At 43.9% G+C, this 20,972-nt stretch overlaps 1 protein-coding gene across 1 annotated transcript in view; it reads right to left on the bottom strand.

Annotated features, from left to right (window-relative positions):
- Nucleotides 1-16,758: 16,758 nt before the first annotated feature.
- The window catches only part of LOC128693088 (techylectin-5B-like), a 252,419-nt gene continuing 248,205 nt past the window's right edge, over nucleotides 16,759-20,972 (bottom strand). The window contains exon 9 of the mRNA XM_070092220.1: nucleotides 16,759-17,224. Within this exon, the coding sequence (XP_069948321.1) occupies nucleotides 17,001-17,224 (224 nt within the window). The 3' untranslated portion in view covers nucleotides 16,759-17,000. The remainder of the gene's footprint in view (nucleotides 17,225-20,972) is intronic.

Genomic DNA, 20,972 nt, shown 5'->3' on the forward strand with positions numbered 1-20,972 from the left:
TGTGCTCACCAAGCCCGCGCCAACCACCCGGACACCTGCTTGCAGCAGGCAGGCAGGCAGGCACACAGGAGACACTCGCAAGATGAGTGGAGTGCGGCACAGAGGACACGGGCACTCAAGCACCCATGTGGTCTGGCAAAAAACCGCCTCTAGACCACAAGCAAATAGAGGCGAACGACTGAGTTCCAAATCGAGGAAGGAGAAGGGACAAGGAAAGGATATTCACCTCGCTAGACACAGGCAATATGGGTGTAGTGGCCTGCAGGTCGCAGTGCAATTTTCAAGGTCATTCACTGGGCCCACAGTCGTCTCGAGAGTTACCAACCCTGTACTACTTGTTAACTCCAAACCCGCAGCACTTAACACATCTAGCACACGTGTCTTGGAATGACAGACAAATTTTCACTACATAAGAACTAGTTCTCACAACACCGAAGGTACGGCCGGAACACTGTAGAACGTTCACAAAGGCATTCTGGGATTCAGAACAGATGTAGCCTTGGCCTTCACTGGCTGGCTTCGAGCGCTGTTTGGCCTGGATCAGCTAAACTCGCCCTTATCCCATATGTAGATAATGGCGACGAGTTAAGGGATACCGGTGAATAGGAAAGTCGAGGAAGGGACATTCACCTCACTAGACACACGCAGTATGGGTGTAAGTGGCATGCGGGTCTTATAGTGCCATTTTCAAGGTCACCCAGCAGGCCAGACATTCCTCACTCATTTTAAGCCTACGTAGGTACTGATGGTAGCACAATGTCCTAAGTCAGCGTAATCCACTCATGCAAATAGTTACAACAAATCTGCAGCACTTGCGGAACTCAGAGAGTCGAGTACCAGCGGGGCAGCAAAATACACCTCTACACTGCACGTCGTTGATAGAGGCGAACGGCTGAGTTTAAAGGAGGAGAGTTGGGGATACAGGAGAACAGCAGAGGTAACTGAGCACGCACATTCGCCTTTCTTCACATAGTCAATATGGGCGAAAGTCTCAGGCAGGTGATGCAGTGCCTCGCTCAAGGTCACAGGCTGAGGCAGACTTCTCAAGAGTTACCACACACTGCAATACTCGTAGAGATTGTTACTCACTCCAACTTGCAGAACTTCTAGCACACGTGTCTTGGAGTGAAAGACGAATTTTCAGTGTGTGGACACCTGGGTTACCAACTCACGTAGAACTGCACACTCGTCGTTATTCCTCAGGTTGGTAGAGCGATGAGTTGTGAGCATTTTGAGAGGCACGAGTAGCAGTGGACTAGCAAAATTCGCCTCTACACTCTATGTTGATAGAGGCGAAAGGCTGAGGTCAAATGAAAGGCAGAGGGGAAGCAGAGGCCTGTGAGGGCCTTTGCAAAAAGGAAAACTATTTCCAGTGTTTGACTAGGTATATCCTTAGTCACAGCTCGCACATAAGAGTTCTCACAACACTGAAGCTGTCTTCCAACAGTAGGAGTTTTAATGATGACTTATCAGTCGGGAGAAATGGGTAGGCCTGTGAATTAGTAGGTCCAGATCCCCAGCACACGTCTACTCCCCTCAACCACTCAGCCGAGACTGTAAGGAGGAGGAGCCAGTCAAACACAAAGAAAGGGGAGCACTGCAAGGGAGCTAGGTGCCCACAGAGGGAGAGCAAGTGCACAGAGGTGGGGGGAGGGAAAATAATGAAATAAATAATGAAGGAACAGAAACACAAGACAGAAGAAAGAAAGACAACCCAGAAGAGAAAAAAGGAAAGAGGAAATGGGAAGAGGGAGTAGAAGAAAAAAGGAGGAATCAGGTAAAGTCACGGATGTTCTGAAGTTTGGAGCATTTTACAATGTAGTGGGAGAGGAAGGCATCTACAGAGACGAAGCCAGGACTAAGATTCATACAAGGAAAGTTGTGTATTAGGGAGGATTCAACCAGACGGGGACTGTTAAAGTTGGAAGTGGGGAAGACAGTTTTAGCAGAAGACCAGTCAGTAGGATGGCTGTGATCTCTGACATGACAGAAAAGAGCATTGTTAGTGTCAGCAAGCCTAACACTATTTTTGTGCTCCATAAGTCTGTAAGAAAGAGATCGGCCAGTTTCTCCAAAGCATTGAAGAGGACAGGAGGAGCAAGAAATAGAGTAGACACCAGGAACATCTGTAGAGGGAGGAGAGGTATGAACGAGATTAGTGCAAAGAGTGTTAGTCTGGCGGAAGGTAAGCTTGATGTCTAAGGGACGGAGAGAATTGTTGAGATTAGAAAGACCGGAAATGTAGGGAAGGCAGAGGACAGAAGAGTTCCCAGGAGTAGAGAGTTTGGAAGAGAAGAAATTGTGTTTAGCACGTGAGAGGGCAGACTCTGTGAAATGGGAAGGGTAGAGTGGAAATTTCTGCTGGAAGGAACTGAGGATAACAGATGTGGAGGGCACGGAGAAAGAGAGAGATAAGAACACTTTTCTTGAACGGGGGAAGCACGATAGGAAAGGTAGTGAATGTACATGCCACTGTGGTTTAGAAAGACACGTACCTGGATTTTACCTGGAGAGAGTTTCGGGGGTCAACGCCCCCGCGGCCCGGTCTGTGACCAGGCCTCCTGGTGGATCAGAGCCTGATCAACCAGGCTGTTGCTGCTGGCTGCACGCAAACCAACGTACGAGGCACAGCCCGGCTGATCAGGAACTGACTTTAGGTGCTTGTCCAGTGCCAGCTTGAAGACTGCCAGGGGTCTGTTGGTAATCCCCGTTATGTGTGCTGGGAGGCAGTTGAACAGTCTCGGGCCCCTGACACTTATTGTTTGGTCTCTTAACGTGCTAGTGACACCCCTGCTTTTCATTGGGGGGATGGTGCATCGTCTGCCAAGTCTTTTGCTTTCGTAGTGAGTGATTTTCGTGTGCAAGTTCGGTACTACTCCCTCTAGGATTTTCCAGGTGTATATAATCATGTATCTCTCCCTCCTGCGTTCCAGGGAATACAGGTTTAGGAACCTCAAGAGCTCCCAGTAATTGAGGTGTTTTATCTCCGTTATGCGCGCCGTGAAAGTTCTCTGTACATTTTCTAGGTCGGCAATTTCACCTGCCTTGAAAGGTGCTGTTAGTGTGCAGCAATATTCCAGCCTACATAGAACAAGTGGCCTCCCTAGTTTTGAAGGTTCTCATTATCCATCCTGTCATTTTTCTAGCAGATGCGATTGATACAATGTTATGGTCCTTGAAGGTGAGATCCTCCGACATGATCACTCCCAGGTCTTTGACGTTGGTGTTTTGCTCTATTTTGTGGCCAGAATTTGTTTTGTACTCTGATGAAGATTTAATTTCCTCATGTTTACCATATCTGAGTAATTGAAATTTCTCATCGTTGAACTTCATATTGTTTTCTGCAGCCCACTGAAAGATTTGGTTGATGTCCGCCTGGAGCCTTGCAGTGTCTGCAATGGAAGACACTGTCATGCAGATTCGGGTGTCATCTGCAAAGGAAGACACGGTGCTGTGGCTGACATCCTTGTCTATGTCGGATATGAGGATGAGGAACAAGATGGGAGCGAGTACTGTGCCTTGTGGAACAGAGCTTTTCACCGTAGCTGCCTCGGACTTTACTCTGTTGACGACTACTCTCTGTGTTCTGTTAGTGAGGAAATTATAGATCCATCGACCGACTTTTCCTGTTATTCTTTTAGCACGCATTTTGTGCGCTATTATGCCATGGTCACACTTGTCGAAGGCTTTTGCAAAGTCTGTATATATTACATCTGCATTCTTTTTGTCTTCTAGTGCATTTAGGACCTTGTTGTAGTGATCCAATAGTTGAGACAGACAGGAGCGACCTGTTCTAAACCCATGTTGCCCTGGGTTGTGTAACTGATGGGTTTCTAGATGAGTGGTGATCTTGCTTCTTAGGACCCTTTCAAAGATTTTTATGATATGGGATGTTAGTGCTATTGGTCTGTAGTTCTTTGCTGTTGCTTTACTGCCCCCTTTGTGGAGTGGGGTTATGTCTGTTGTTTTTAGTAACTGTGGGACGACCCCCGTGTCCATGCTCCCTCTCCATAGGATGGAAAAGGCTCGTGATAGGGGCTTCTTGCAGTTCTTGATGAACACAGAGTTCCATGAGTCTGGCCCTGGGGCAGAGTGCATGGGCATATCATTTATCGCCTGTTCGAAGTCATTTGGCGTCAGGATAACATCGGATAGGCTTGTGTTAATCAAATTTTTGTGGCTCTCTCATAAAAAAATCATTTTGATCTTCGACTCTCAGTCTGGTTAGCGGCTTGCTAAAAACTGAGTCATATTGGGACTTGAGTAGCTCACTCATTTCCTTGCTGTCATCTGTGTAGGACCCATCTTGTTTAAGTAGGGGCCCAATACTGGACGTTGTTCTCGATTTTGATTAGGCATAGGAGAAGAAATGCTTTGGGTTTCTTTCGATTTCATTTATGGCTTTTAGTTCTTCCCGCGATTCCCCTGTGTTTCTATCACAACAATTTATTGAACATAGAATCCTGGGCTACCTGGTGGTGATCCTGCGCTAGACTACATCACAACATGGAGCGTTTACTGAAACCTGAGAGGCTAGACTGTGACCCCAGCTTATCAACGGCTGCTCAGGAATGGAAGCACTGGTTTAAGACTTTCGAAAACTTCTTGGGAGCCCTTCCTAAAGAAGATCTAGATAAACTAAGTCTGCTCATCAATTTTGTGTCACCTAAGATATATGAGGCTATTTCTGAGTGTAATACCTACGAAGATGCTATCAAAACCCTCAAGTCTCAGTATATTAAACCTACAAATGAAATCTTTGCACGCTATCGCCTTGCAACTCGCCGCCAGCGGATTGATGAGTCCTTAGAGGAATACTTTCAAGCTCTGAAAATTTTAGGTAAGGACTGTCACTTCCAAGCAGTGACAGCTGCTCAGTATTGTGAAGAGTCCATCAGGGATGCTTTTATCAGTGGCCTGCAATCACCAATAATAAGGCAGCGTTTATTGGAGAATAAAACTCTCGACTTAGCCGCTGCCTTTGACCAGGCAAGAGCTCTAGATTCAGCCCAGAAGAATTCTGAAGTATACAGTACCACTCAGCCTTCTCGAGTGGTAAGTACTGCAATTCCTGACCAAGACTCTTGCAATGAAGTTACTGGGGAACCTGCCTCAGTGACAGCAGCAGCAGGTACGGTGTGTTTCTTTTGTGGTTTTTCAAGACATCCACGTCGAAAGTGTCCTGCTCGTGAAGCAATGTGCCATAAATGCCACAAGAAAGGTCACTTTGCTAAAGTATGTCGTGCCAATGCATCAACAAGAGCTAGTGCCTCCACACATTCCAGTGATCATGCGACTCTAGCAACAGTGACTTCTGCGGCTACTCCAAATTCACTGTCAAAGGCAGTTGTGAAAGTATTCATCAAAGGAACAGAAGTAGATGGTCTTATTGATAGTGGCAGCTCAGAGAGTTTCATCAACCTTGACTTAGTTAAACGGCTCTCCTTGACTCTACATCACTCATCAGGTACCGTTTCCATGGCATCAACATCTCTCTCTATTCAGACCTTAGGGTTTTGTAAGGTAAATCTCAGAGTTAGTGGAAAGGATTATCAAGATGTACATTTAGCTATTCTGCCACAACTGTGCTCTGATGTTATCCTTGGTCAGGACTTTCAGAAGCTGCATGGTAGTGTCACCTTAACATATGGAGGTGAACTGCCTCCTCTTGTTGTCTGTGGACTTAGCACTTTAAGGGTAGACCCACCAAAGCTGTTTGCAAATCTTACCGCGGATTGCCATCCTATATCAGCTAAGTCACGCCGCTATTCTTATGAGGATCGGATGTTCATTGAGAAAGAAACTCAGAGGCTGCTGAAGGAGGGTATTATAGAACCGAGTGATTCCCCTTGGCGTGCACAGGTTGTTGTTGTTAAAGATGGTTATAGGAAACGGAGACTGGCTATCGATTACTCTGAGACAATCAACAAATTTACACTTCTTGATGGGTACCCTCTACCTCGAATTGACGATACAGTGAACAAAATTGCTCAGTACTACGTGTTTAGCACAATTGATCTGCAGAGTGCCTATCATCAAGTCCCTATAAGGAATGAAGATAAACCGTACACAGCGTTTCAGGCTAGTGATGACCTGTATCAGTTTACCAGAGTCCCTTTTGGAGTCACCAATGGGGTAGCCTGCTTCCAACGAATTATGGATTCACTCATTCAGGAAGAGCAACTCATGGGAACCTACGCGTATTTAGATAATGTTACCATTTGTGGCAAGACCCAGGAGGAACATGATGCAAACCTTGATAAGTTTTTGGAAGCCGCCAAGAAGAAAAATATCAGTTACAATGAGGAAAAGTGCACTTTTTCAACTAAAAGGCTTAGCATCCTTGGTTATGTAGTGGAAGGAGGTTCAATATTCCCAGACCCTGAACGACTACGACCTCTACGGGAACTTCCAATGCCTCAAGACAAAAAGTCACTCCGAAGAACTCTTGGTCTCTTTGCTTATTACTCACAATGGATCTACAACTATTCAAGTAAAGTCCGCCCATTGAGTGCTACCACATTTCCTGTGACAAAGGAAGCAGAAGCCGCTTTCCATACTCTCAAACAGGACATTGAAAACTCAGTAGTTCAAGCCATTGATGAGTCCCTACCATTCGAAGTGGAAACGGATGCATCTGACATTGCCATTGCTGCAGTCTTATCTCAGGCAGGACGACCAGTAGCCTTCTTTTCGAGAACTTTTCAAGGATCAGAGAAATGTTATGCTGCTGTAGAAAAGGAAGCCCAGGCCATCATAGAAGCAGTTCGCCACTGGAGGCATTATTTAACTGGTAGACATTTCACCATAAGGACTGACCAACGGTCCGTGATGTATATGTTCGGCAAGAGGCACAAAAGTAGGATAAAGAATGACAAGATATTACGCTGGAGGATGGAACTATCGTGTTATGACTTTGATATTCTGTACCGACCGGGTCAAGAGAACATCTCACCTGATGCATTCTCTAGGTCCCACTGTGGAGCAGCATGTCATGATTTGCAATCACTCTCAGCTCTCCACAAGGCTTTGTGTCACCCAGGAGTTACACGCCTGTACCATTTTGTCAAATCAAAGAACATGCCCTACTCAGTGGAAGATGTGCGACAAGTGATCAGAGCATGCAGAGTATGTGCAGAGTGCAAGCCAAACTTTCATCAGCCAGAGAAGACTCATCTCATAAAATCCACCCAGCCTTTCGAAAGATTGAATATAGATTTCAAAGGACCTCTACCAAGCACAAATCAGAATAGGTATTTCCTTTACATAGTAGATGAATATTCAAGGTTTCCCTTTGTATTCCCCTGTGCAAATATGGCTGCTTCAACTGTTATTAGTTGTCTTTCACAGTTGTTCTCTATTTTTGGTATGCCAGCTTATATCCATTCAGACAGGGGATCCTCGTTCATGAGTAACGAACTTCAGGAGTTTTTGGCTAGCAAAGGTATTGCCTGCAGCAGAACAACAAGCTACAACCCTCAAGGCAATGGTCAAGTGGAGCGGTTCAATGGTACTATATGGAAGGCAGTTACAATGACATTAAAGTCGCGCAATCTACCTGTTCAACACTGGCAAACTGTCCTACCTGATGCTCTTCACTCTATTAGATCACTGCTGTGCACAGCTACTAATGCAACCCCTCATGAAAGACTCCTCAACTATTCACGTCGTTCCTCTACGGGAGCCTCCGTGCCCACTTGGTTATGTCATCCTGGACCCGTTCTCCTGAAGAGTCACCGTAGGATGAACAAGACGGATCCTTTAGTGGAAGAGGTAGAGCTCCTGCAAGCTAATCCACATTACGCCCACATTCGCTACCAAAATGGTGAAGAGACTACAGTATCTACAAGACATTTAGCCCCAGTTGAAATCCCTATTAGTGTGGAATCTCAAGATACACCAATAGATGTGAAAGATGCTTCGTTTTCTCCTGGAAAGCCCCTTGAGACTACCCCTATGGAAATAGAGGATTCTGCTCCAGCAGTTAATCAAACCCCGCTGGAAAATATCGAACCTGGTGAAGAGGCTCAAGGGCTACGAAGGTCGGGACGTGTACGTCGCCCACCTAACAGTTTGGGAGATTACTGTCTCTGATATTTTAGAAGGGGGAGATTGTAGTGATACTGGTCCTGTGGGGAGCAGCAGCAGGATAATACTGCACCACCTCTAGGGGCCCTTAACAACAACAACAGTTTGGTGTGTGTCATGGGCACCAACACATGGTGTGTGATTCTCTCCTACTTTATCCATTTATCAGCAATGCAGATTACATGGTGAGTTTAAATATGTGGCCTGTAGTTATAACTTTTCTCTTGACATATGCAAGACATCACCATCCCTGTAGAAGCCATTATTAGATGTACTAGTCATTATATTTTGTTGTTGCAGAAGTACTATGAAGATTCTATGTTCAATAAAGCCTAGAGATAAGGCCTGTGTTTCTATCACAACATTACTGCAACAATATTGTTTGCTATATTCCTCCATTTTAGGTGCCTTAAGTTGAAATCCCCCAGGAGCAAGATGTTGGGTGCAGGAGCTGGAAGATTTTCCAGACAGTGGTCAATTTTTAACAGCTGTTCCTGGAATTGCTGGGATGTTGCATCCGGAGGCTTGTAGACTACCACAATGACTAGGTTTTGGTTCTCGACCTTTACTACTAAAACTTCCACTACATCATTTGAGGCATTAAGCAGTTCTGTGCAAACAAGTGACTCTGCAATGCACAGGCCAACCCCCACCCTTTTGCCTGTTCACTCTGTCACATCTGTATAGGTTGTAACCTGGAATCCATATTTCGTTGTCCAAGTGATCCTTTATGTGGGTCTCAGTGAAAGCCGCGAACATTGCCTTTGCCTCTGCAAGCAGTCCACGGATGAAAGGTATTTTGTTTGTTGCTGGCTTTAGACCCTGTATATTTGCAAAGAAGAATGTTATCGGACTGGTGGTATTGTTGGTACTGGGGGGGATTTTTTTTCCGGCATTAGTATCTGTATCTGTTGGTTTGGAGTGGAGGCCGTCGACTGTGGTTCCACTCCAGGAATGACTGGATTTGGTGTACGATTTCTGCCATTTCCTGCCAGTTTTTTTTCCTTCCTGGCACTAAAAAACCTCTCCCTCTTGATTGGCTGTGGCTACCCAGGTTTTCCCATGGCCTGGATGTTTTGTATCTTTTTGTCCCCTTTAGATGGTATGCCTGGCAATTTAAGTTATAGCACAGTCTTTCCTGTACTGAAGAGGTACACAGTTCAGGGTGAAAAAGCTTACAGGAAGGGAGTTTTCATTTTCCTGTTGTCATATGGGCATGGCATTTTCTAGGGTGGTCATAGTTGCACGTCCCATCTGTTTTTCCAGATTTCCCATGCCAGCAGATACCAAGTGCATAGTATGTGCACAGGCTTGGTTTCCGTTTGCCTTGGGTTTCTGTGACTGTATTCCCTGTTGGTGCATGTTTCCCTGTCTTACTTCTATCCTCCCTAGCAACAACAATGGAGCTCCCACCAGTTGTTTTTGGTAACATATCCTCACTATTGCTAGTGGAGTCCTCTTGTTTGCTATTTCCTGCGGTATTTCTAGTTTGCAATATTGGTTTTATCTTATCTTTGACTACACTTCTTTCCCTACTGTGGCTCCTGTCCCCTATGAGGTCATTTATATGTATTCCTTCCTGCGTATAATTCCCGACTACCTGGACAAAATCTCCAGCTTCACCATTACTGTCTCCCAGGACAGCATCTCCAGCTTCACCATTACTGTCTCCCAGGACAGCACCTCCAGCTTCACCATTACTGTCTCCCAGGACAGCACCTCCAGCTTCACCATTACTGTCTCCCAGGACAGCACTATCAGCCCCACATTTACTGACTACCAGGACTTCATCTCCAGCCTTACAGTTTCTGACTACATGGCCAGTATCAAGGGCAGTACCATTCAGCCCAGACTTTTTATGTTCCCATCTGGCATGTGGTATAAACCTTGGTAATAAATACCGACAAGTTGGTTTAGAAAGACACGTAAGCAAACACTATAACATATTTATTAGAAAACGTTTCGGTTCTGGGACCTTAATCACTTCTAACATGTTAGAAGTGATCAAGGTCCCAGGACTGAAACGTTTTCTAATAAATATGTTATAGTGTTTGCTTACGTGTCTTTCTAAACCAACTTGTCGGTATTTATTACTAAGGTTTATACCACATGCCACTGTGCATAGGTTTGCGGTAAACGGAAAAGGAAAAATCTGTATCTGAGCGGTGGACATGGACATCAAGGAAAGGAAGCAAGGAATTAGATTCCCATTCAGCTTTAAACTTAATGGAAGGGGCAAGATTATTAAGAGCTTCAAGAACAGGTTGGAAGAGACTGGAGTCCTGAGGTCACAGAGCAAAGATGACATCCACATAGCGGAGCCAGAGTGAAGAGCGCACATCGATTCAAATTCAAATTCAAATTCAAAGTTTATTCTCTACAAGGATTACAATGCTGAGTTTACAGAAATTTGGTTATTGTGTGGTTTACTTGTAGTAAAATTGTGATTACAGAGTGTACGAAGTGTTCCATGTAATGATTAGCAAAGAAAGGAGAGAGAGGAGAGCCCATAGTGACACCAAAGGTTGGAGAATAATATTTCCCTTGGAAGGAAAAGGAATTAGAGTCCACACAGAGGCGGATAAGATCAAGAAAAACATCAATAGGTATAGGGGGATGAAGAAACCCTTCATGGACCTTCTCTCTAAGAAAATCAAGGACATCATCAAGAGGGACATTGGAATACCCTACCTGAGAACTCTAGAACTGCAGACACATTCTTCACCTTCAAAACTACCATTAGAAAACATCTTATCTCCCTGATACACCCCGTCAACTAACTACACGAATACCACCTGGTGGTTCACACTTACACTCACTCATTTGACCATAAACAGAAATATTAATCTCAATCTTAAAATAATGAATCCTGTGATACTCCAATACTGAAACTATGTACTGTGCCAAAACAAAAGCATTCACATTGCTAAACTCACAAACTAGTATTTAGTCACTTAGCTATAATACCAACTTACCTCATAGTTTGTAATATTTTACAATTAAGAATAAAACTAAGTCTGCCCGAAATGCCTAGCCATGCTAAGTGTTCTAGTGGTACACTCTGTAATCACAATTTTACTACATGTAAACCACACAATAACCAAATTTCTGTAAACTCAGCATTGTAATCCTTACCTGGAGTTTACCTGGAGAGAGTTCCGGGGGTCAACGCCCCCGCGGCCCGGTCTGTGACCAGGCCTCCTGGTGGATCAGAGCCTGATCAACCAGGCTGTTGCTGCTGGCTGCACGCAAACCAACGTACGAGCCACAGCCCGGCTGATCCGGAACTGACTTTAGGTGCTTGTCCATTGCCAGCTTGAAGACTGCCAGGGGTCTGTTGGTAATCCCCCTTATGTGTGCTGGGAGGCAGTTGAACAGTCTCGGGCCCCTGACACTTATTGTATGGTCTCTTAACGTGCTAGTGACACCCCTGCTTTTCATTGGGGGAATGTTGCATCGTCTGCCAAGTCTTTTGCTTTCGTAGTGAGAGATTTTCGTGTGCAAGTTCGGTACTAGTCCCTCTAGGATTTTCCAGGTGTATATAATCATGTATCTCTCCCTCCTGCGTTCCAGGGAATACAGGTTTAGGAACCTCAAGCGCTCCCAATAATTGAGGTGTTTTATCTCCGTTATGCGCGCCGTGAAAGTTCTCTGTACATTTTCTAGGTCGGCAATTTCACCTGCCTTGAAAGGTGCTGTTAGTGTGCAGCAATATTCCAGCATAGATAGACCAAGTGACCTGAAGAGTGTCATCATGGGCTTGGCCTCCCTAGTTTTGAAGGTTCTCATTATCCATCCTGTCATTTTTCTAGCAGATGCGATTGATACAATGTTATGGTCCTTGAAGGTGAGATCCTCCGACATGATCACTCCCAGGTCTTTGACGTTGGTGTTTCGCTTTATTTTGTGGCCAGAATTTGTTTTGTACTCTGATGAAGATTTAATTTCCTCATGTTTACCATATCTGAGTAATTGAAATTTCTCATCGTTGAACTTCATATTGTTTTCTGCAGCCCACTGAAAGATTTGGTTGATGTCCGCCTGGAGCTTTGCAGTGTCTGCAATGGAAGACACTGTCATGCAGATTCGGGTGTCATCTGCAAAGGAAGACACAGTGCTGTGGCTGACATCCTTGTCTATGTCGGATATGAGGATGAGGAACAAGATGGGAGCGAGTACTGTGCTTTGTGGAACAGAGCTTTTCACCGTAGCTGCCTCGGACTTTGGTCTGTTGACGACTACTCTCTGTGTCCTGTTAGTGAGGAAATTATAGATCCATCGACCGACTTTTCCTGTTATTCCTTTAGCACGCATTTTGTGCGCTATTACGCCATGGTCACACTTGTCGAAGGCTTTTGCAAAGTCTGTATATATTACATCTGCATTCTTTTTGTCTTCTAGTGCATTTAGGACCTTGTCGTAGTGATCCAATAGTTGAGACAGACAGGAGCGACCTGTTCTAAACCCATGTTGCCCTGGGTTGTGTAACTGATGGGTTTCTAGATGGGTGGTGATCTTGCTTCTTAGGACCCTTTCAAAGATTTTTATGATATGGGATGTTAGTGCTATTGGTCTGTAGTTCTTTGCTGTTGCTTTACTGCCCTTTTTGTGGAGTGGGGCTCTGGTGGCCTGGTGGTTAACGCTCTCGCTTCACACGGTGAGGGCCTGGGTTCGATTCCCAGCCAGAGTAGAAACATTGGACGTGTTTCTTTCCACCTGTTGTCTATGTTTCCCATCAGTAAAATGGGTACCTGGGTGTTAGTCGACTGGTGTGGGTCGCATCCTGGGACACTGACCTAAGGAGGCCTGGTCACAGACCGGGCCGCGGGGGCGTTGACCCCCGGAACTCTCTCCAGGTATCTCCAGGTATGTCTGTTGTTTTTAGTAACTGTGGGACGACCCCCGTGTCCATGCTCCCTCTCCATAGGATGGAAAAGGCTCGTGATAGGGGCTTCTTGCAGTTCTTGATGAACACAGAGTTCCATGAGTCTGGCCCTGGGGCAGAGTGCATGGGCATGTCATTTATCGCCTGTTCGAAGTCATTTGGCGTCAGGATAACATCGGATAGGCTTGTGTTAATCAAATTTTGTGGCTCTCTCATAAAAAATTCATTTTGATCATCGACTCTGTCTGGTTAGCGGCTTGCTAAAAACTGAGTCATATTGGGACTTGAGTAGCTCACTCATTTCCTTGCTGTCATCTGTGTAGGACCCATCTTGTTTAAGTAGGGGCCCAATACTGGACGTTGTTCTCGATTTTGATTTGGCATAGGAGAAGAAATACTTTGGGTTTCTTTCGATTTCATTTATGGCTTTTAGTTCTTCCCGCGATTCCTGACTCCTAAAGGATTCTTTGAATTGAATTGAATTGAAGAAGGACTCAACGTCAAGACTAAGCATCTTACAGGTCGGGAGAGAGTGAACCTGTTCAATGAAGTCTTGAGAGTGACGGAGGTGGGCAGGAGAAAAAGTACCAAGAAAGGGAGTAAGGGTTTTGGCCAGCCAAGAAGCAAGAGAATAAGAGACAGAACCTCTAGAGGATATGATAGGACGTAGAGGAATATCAGGTTTATGAGTTTTGGGAAGGCCATAGAAATAGGGAAGAGAGGGACAGATGACTGGCTCCTCCTCCTTACTTCCCCATTACTACTTCCTTCCATCTCCGCCACTACTACTACTACTACTACTACTACTATTACTACTACTACTACTACTACTACTACTACTACTACTACTACTACCTCTTCCTGCCTATATATACCCGTCCTGCTCTACTTCTCGTTAGTATGACTTTGTAAATGGTCCAAGTCGGACCGAAATGTCGTCGTAAGCTTCTCTCTTCAATAATAATAATAATAATAATAATAATAATAATAATTAATAATAAATATAATAGTATCTTTATTTAGGACAAGTACATGTACATGGTATACAGGTCTAGCTGATAACAATAACATACTACTATATAGAAAGCCCCTTGTTATGCTCAACATGTCTGGCAAATTAGGTCAGTGTCCCAGGATGCGACCCACACCAGTCGACTGACATCCAGAATAAACTGGCAACTGGAACAGTATGTAAACTGTAATGTAATGTAAGGTAAACAGGAGAGATGAATAACTGGGTAAAATATGTAAGGAACTGCACACCAACTAGTTACAGAAAAATATATTATGTAAACAAAAGACTTAGATAACTCGGTAAAACCAATGCAAGGAACAAGATACTTATGAACCTAATACAAATAAAAACAATAAAACTATATAATTTAAAAGGTAAGATATGTAAGGAAGAGCATTATAATAAACTAAATACAAGGAAATAATTGGGAATATTTTAATCCCTGAAACGGAATAAAGTTCCAGTATATATAAATTGATAGGCACTCACCTCTCCGTATATATATTCTTAACAAGGATATGGAGCGCGAGGCAATGAGATAATATGGTGGCTGTAGCCTTGTATATGGTGGCTGTAGCCTTGTATATGGTGGCTGTAGCCTCATATATGGTGGCTGTAGCCTCGTATATGGTGGCTGTAGCCTCATATATGGTGGCTGTAGCCTCGTATATGGTGGCTGTAGCCTCGTATATGGTGGCTGTAGCCTCGTATATGGTGGCTGTAGCCTCATATATGGTGGCTGTAGCCTCGTATATGGTGGCTGTAGCCTCATATATGGTGGCTGTAGCCTCGTATATGGTGGCTGTAGCCTCGTATATGGTGGCTGTAGCCTTGTATATGGTGGCTGTAGCCTCGTATATGGTGGCTGTAGCCTCGTATATGGTGGCTGTAGCCTCGTATATGGTGGCTGTAGCCTCGTATATGGTGGCTGTAGCCTCGTATATGGTGGCTGTAGCCTCATATATGGTGGCTGTAGCCTCGTATATGGTGGCTGTAGCCTCGTATATGGTGGCTGTAGCCTCATATATGGTGGCTGTAGCCTCGTATATGGTGGCTGTAGCCTCGTATATGGTGGCTGTAGCCTTGTATATGGTGGCTGTAGCCTCGTATATGGTGGCTGTAGCCTCGTATATGGTGGCTGTAGCCTCGTATATGGTGGCTGTAGCCTCATATATGGTGGCTGTAGCCTCGTATATGGTGGCTGTAGCCTCATATATGGTGGCTGTAGCCTCGTATATGGTGGCTGTAGCCTCGTATATGGTGGCTGTAGCCTCGTATATGGTGGCTGTAGCCTCGTATATGGTGGCTGTAGCCTCGTATATGGTGGCTGTAGCCTCGTATATGGTGGCTGTAGCCTCGTATATGGTGGCTGTAGCCTCATATATGGTGGCTGTAGCCTCGTATATGGTGGCTGTAGCCTCGTATATGGTGGCTGTAGCCTTGTATATGGTGGCTGTAGCCTCGTATATGGTGGCTGTAGCCTCGTATATGGTGGCTGTAGCCTCGTATATGGTGGCTGTAGCCTCATATATGGTGGCTGTAGCCTCGTATATGGTGGCTGTAGCCTCATATATGGTGGCTGTAGCCTCGTATATGGTGGCTGTAGCCTCGTATATGGTGGCTGTAGCCTCGTATATGGTGGCTGTAGCCTCATATATGGTGGCTGTAGCCTCGTATATGGTGGCTGTAGCCTCGTATATGGTGGCTGTAGCCTCATATATGGTGGCTGTAGCCTCGTATATGGTGGCTGTAGCCTCGTATATGGTGGCTGTAGCCTCATATATGGTGGCTGTAGCCTCGTATATGGTGGCTGTAGCCTCGTATATGGTGGCTGTAGCCTCATATATGGTGGCTGTAGCCTCGTATATGGTGGCTGTAGCCTCGTATATGGTGGCTGTAGCCTCATATATGGTGGCTGTAGCCTCATATATGGTGGCTGTAGCCTCATATATGGTGGCTGTAGCCTCGTATATGGTGGCTGTAGCCTCGTATATGGTGGCTGTAGCCTCATATATGGTGGCTGTAGCCTCATATATGCAGGCTTAGTTACTGCGCTACTTAATAAACATGGCATATTACCTTAGTATATATATATACTAACACATCCATACAGCATAATGCTTTTATAAGTTTTGACTTTATAGCAATATCACACCTGACAAAGCATCAGACATAGTTGCTAGAGTCTCGTGTTTGAAGACATTCTGTCAGATGCCTTTAAGTTGCAAGTTGATTGTTGGTTATATTTGGTGTGATAAGATAATCTCCAGTTACGTGATTGGTTGTTTTTGAGCTCGCCAGTCATACAGCTTTCTGCCTATTGTACAAGAGGATGGCATCCCCAGGATTCAGTCTTTGTAAGCAGTCAACAAAGACAATTACCTACAGTCAGTCAGTGCCCATCTTATGAGCGGCAGCGGTGTATCGTGTGAATTGTGATATTGCAACAGTACTACCATAGTTCAATGATAATTAGTGGTCATCTTGAGTAATTGCAACGTAACACTGTTTCAGGGTAGTTGGCATCATTTCGAAAAGTCATAAAATATGAGAAATTTGATACAATGTATCATGTACTAACTGATATCAATGACATAATATGTAGAAAGCCCCTTGTTATGCAGAGCAACTTAGGTTAATTTTTCCCTCAGGATGCGATCCACATCAGTCAACTAACACTCAGGTACCTACTTGCTGCTAGGTGAACAGTGACAGCAGGTGTCTCAAGGAAGCATGCCCAATGTTTTCATCTGTACCAGGGATTGAACCATGGACACAGAATGTCTGACTGAGTGCACTACCATCCAAGCTACGGGACACCTTATGTCCCGATTACTGTTTGAAAAAATGAGCGTTATACTTTACTGTATATTTAATGAAAAGGAGAGATAATATGCTATTTGCAGGTAAGAAAGAGCAAAACACATTCCACCACTCCAGGAAAACTGACTACTCGCTGCCCTGTGCACATCCGAAAGTGATCCAGGAAGTCTTGTACTCTGATGTAACTGCTTACTGTCCTATGCACATTCTAGCACGGCTCTGAGAGTCTTTGGGTCGAATTTTTAGTTGCATCCATCGCAAGCTGGTGAACTTAGGATCATTTTTATTCCAGCTCTTCCAAGTAGCTGAAGTCAAATAGTTGTCAGTATTAGCCATGACAGAAGTCGGGTTGCAGTCACTACAGGACGTGTACCACCAGCCACCTCCTGTCCTCTTTTCTGCACAATTACCACCTATATGAAGAATGAAAAATATGCAGTTACAAAAGGGAAATAAGCTTTGTTATATGTCCGATCAACCGCATAAGGATTATTAACACTGAAATATAATTATATATTATACATTTTCAATTTGCATAAAATGGAATAATGTAAACTATCAGTGTATGTCGTGAATTTAGGGAATATAATCGTACAGTATTAAGCAGTGAACATATTACCAAATTTGGCGAAATACAAAGGAGAAAATCAGTCATCACATACTGGAATGAAAATATTTATTTAAAGATGGAGACCTTCACAAGGTGCTGGTGTGAGGCCCATCAGCCTCGGAGAAGTAAATAAACAAGTCAAGGAAAACATCTGTCATACCTTGACACTGAATATTCTACTTTTCATACCTACCCATTATATATATATATATATATATATATATATATATATATATATATATATATATATATATATATATATATATATATATATATATATGCAAAACAACCACTGTGAACGAGTAGTGAAATTCCAAGCGCTTTCGTGACTACTCACATTGTCAAAGAACAATGTCATGGTTCCTTGACAATGTGAGTGGTCACGAAAGCGCTTGGAATTTCACTACTCTTTCACAGAGGTTGTTTTGCATAATTTAAAATCATCTGTTTACCGTGATCTTATTGTGGAAAATACTGTATATATTTTCCAGAAATACAGTAGTTATATGTAAATAGATGGCCATACTGTATTTAATAATATTTGTCATAGAAAACGGGAAGCTGCGCCTGCGCAGAAGGACAGTCGCCATTTTGTTGTTTGAATTGAACAGAACGTTAGTGTAATGGGAAGAGTTTTTCATGCTCTAGAGCAGTGGTTCCCAAACTTTTTCAGCTTGTTACCCAATTTAACATGCCACATAAAGCATGTTACCCCTTTCACAAAATGTTGTTATTATTGATATATATGGCTAAATTAAAACACTTGAGATATTTTCTTTTATTTATTGTATTTGAACATTGTGCATCTCTAATGACTATTACCAAAGATGTCAAGAACATCAGTGGGATGGATGGAGTTGCATACTTGAAGCTAGTTTAGGAATTCTTGGCTTCATACCGGCTTATGTCTACCTCGGCTGATGCTCACAGATAAACTGACAGTGTGAAATAGAGGCAGCCTCAGGAAGTGAGTGATGCATACTGGACAGGTCGATCTGGGCTACTGAGTGACTTTTGTCCTGAAGCATACTTGTCAAAATACTTTTGGGTATCCATACACTTAGCTATATATTTCTTCTTTTCTAATACTGTATATTAGTTTTTGATGTTTATTGTTATTTGGTTTAACTTTATTACTTACTTATAATAGGTTTACTTTACAACTTTATATACTAAGACAAAGTTAACAATAATCCTCATACCGGGTACCACATTGTTTTCTTGATTTTCAGAATTCATAACTTTTTTTCTGTCACCCATCCATTACCCCCCAAAAATGGTTAAATTACCCCCAGGGGGTAATTTACCCCCAGTTTGGGAACCACTGCTCTAGAGGTTAAAATTGGGCTGACACCTCTCAAATAGGAGCCGAAATTTTTAATGTGCATTCCTGCATAATTTGAGCATCAGGCGACAGGACAGGACAACTCCAGGAACCTCAGATAAGCTGTCTAATTTATGTTTAAATTCTGGCCAGTAAATTTTTCATAAATGTAGGCAAAAGGGGAGGTGGGGGTCCTGTACATGACACATTAATCTCCAGTCAAATTGTTGAGTGTTATGATTAAGATATATTCTCCTTCTGTTATATAAATGTGTTTATATATAATCATTTTTTAATTTAATATACAGTCCACAAATTTATATATTTACGAGCATTCCTGGTGATGTATATTTCATTTATAATTAATAGGTCCAGAGCAACTTGTGGATATGACAGTGGTAGGTATCGAAGGGGGACATTTTTTTGCGACCTAGGTGTCCCAAATTCCTACTTTTATAACTGATAAATAATAATTATCTTTGTTCATTTACTGTTATGTACATAATGATACATTCAGCTAAATGCAATTTTCCACACTTATTGCGTATATATATATATATATATATATATATATATATATATATATATATATATATATATATATATATATATGCATATATAATATAGGGAGGTACCACCTCTAGAACTGTTATGGGGACCCTCATCCTCAGAGAAAAGAATAAACTTGCTTCTGGGAAAACTCAAGATTCTCCCTGAAGCTGTTTGAGAATTTTCTCCTACCACCCCCTATATTATGTATATATATTTTATTTAAAGACAAAATACATTGACAAAACATTCACAAAAATATGATGCAAAGTAAAACAACATAGGTAACTCAGAGCTACATCTCGAATACTTCGTCCAGCTCCCCTGCGGTGGGCCGCGTGCCCAGAATGCTGCAGGCATTTCCTCTCTGGATCGCAACACTGAGTCTCTGAAAGAGGAAGCTGGTCGCCCTGTGGTCCTTGGTTTCTATGATGAGCTTTTCACCCAGCTCTTTGAGGAACTTTAGAGCACACTTGCCCCATGCTCCAAGGGTCTCCGACCCTATTGGAATGAAGTTATAGCAAGGGGGAAGGTCTTCATATTTTCGGATCTTCTGGGTCTCCCTGTGGCTGGCAGCTCCACCCCCTTCCACTACAGAGTATGGCAAGTAGGTGTCTGCCAATGTGGCAGCACAGGTGTAGTCCCAGGCAATCTGCTTTCCATCCTTCCAGGGTAGCATAGTGGCTCCATCAGGACGCTTTTGACTTCCATCAGACCTCTGTACTTGGGGTTCCCGTTGAGCTGGGCAACGGGCTGTGGCGAGGCTTCTCTTTATTATGTCATTGATCTCCTCATGTCTGGCATACTTCCCTTCTGCTGTGTGGCACACGAGACCATGGAGTCCGAATTGATCAGCTGTCGCCCTGCCGCAAATACACCTATGTTCGGTGAGGATGGGGGCGGCTAGGCGAAGAGCAACACCAATCCGAATGGCCTGTGGGTCGAGACGGGTGCCCAGGGAGGAATTGGGAACAGCTAACAGGAAATCTCCTGAGTGTGGTGCCTTCACTGCCAGGAGACGAGCTTTGTTCTTTCCTGAAGCATTGGAGAGCATTGTGTTGGCGATTTTTTCCATGATCGGTTTGTCCCAGTGGGACTGTGCTGTTTGTGAGGAGCTGGTCTACTGGAGGAGTCTGTAAGGGTGTCCCACCGAATTGCTGCTTCAGTAAACCTGGGGTCTTGAGCTCCTACCAAGTCTCTCAAGCGTTCGGGCACTATCTTCTTGACTAATGCACTGGAAGCCAAACACGAAGACAGAAAAGCAGGTAAAGCAACATGCGTTGCTTTACGCACCCCTATACCTCCCAGTCGCACTGGGAGGGTTGCCTGATCCCATTGCTCATCCTCTAGTGACAGGTTCAGTGCCTTCTTAAAAGTTGATCTCAGGTGTGCATCATATTCATCAAGTGTTGGGTTGTCAAAAGAGGGTGCACACCTCAAGAAGTAAGTGAGTCTTGGCATAGTAAGACACCTTGTGAGGAGATACAGAGCATCATGGGCATCAAGATCGCTTATTCTCTCCTCCATTCTCATAAGGTCATTCAATTTGTCCCTGAGGACAGTATCGATGGCCTGGTGACCCAGCGGTGCCCCCAAGAGGGTACTGTTGGACGGAGTTGTAGTTGAGATTTCCGGGAGGATTCTTCGAACAGCATTGATTATTTCCTGGTTCGCTGTG

The sequence above is a fragment of the Cherax quadricarinatus genome, chromosome 38 (assembly GCF_038502225.1).
Source record: "Cherax quadricarinatus isolate ZL_2023a chromosome 38, ASM3850222v1, whole genome shotgun sequence".
Lineage (NCBI taxonomy): Eukaryota > Metazoa > Arthropoda > Malacostraca > Decapoda > Parastacidae > Cherax > Cherax quadricarinatus.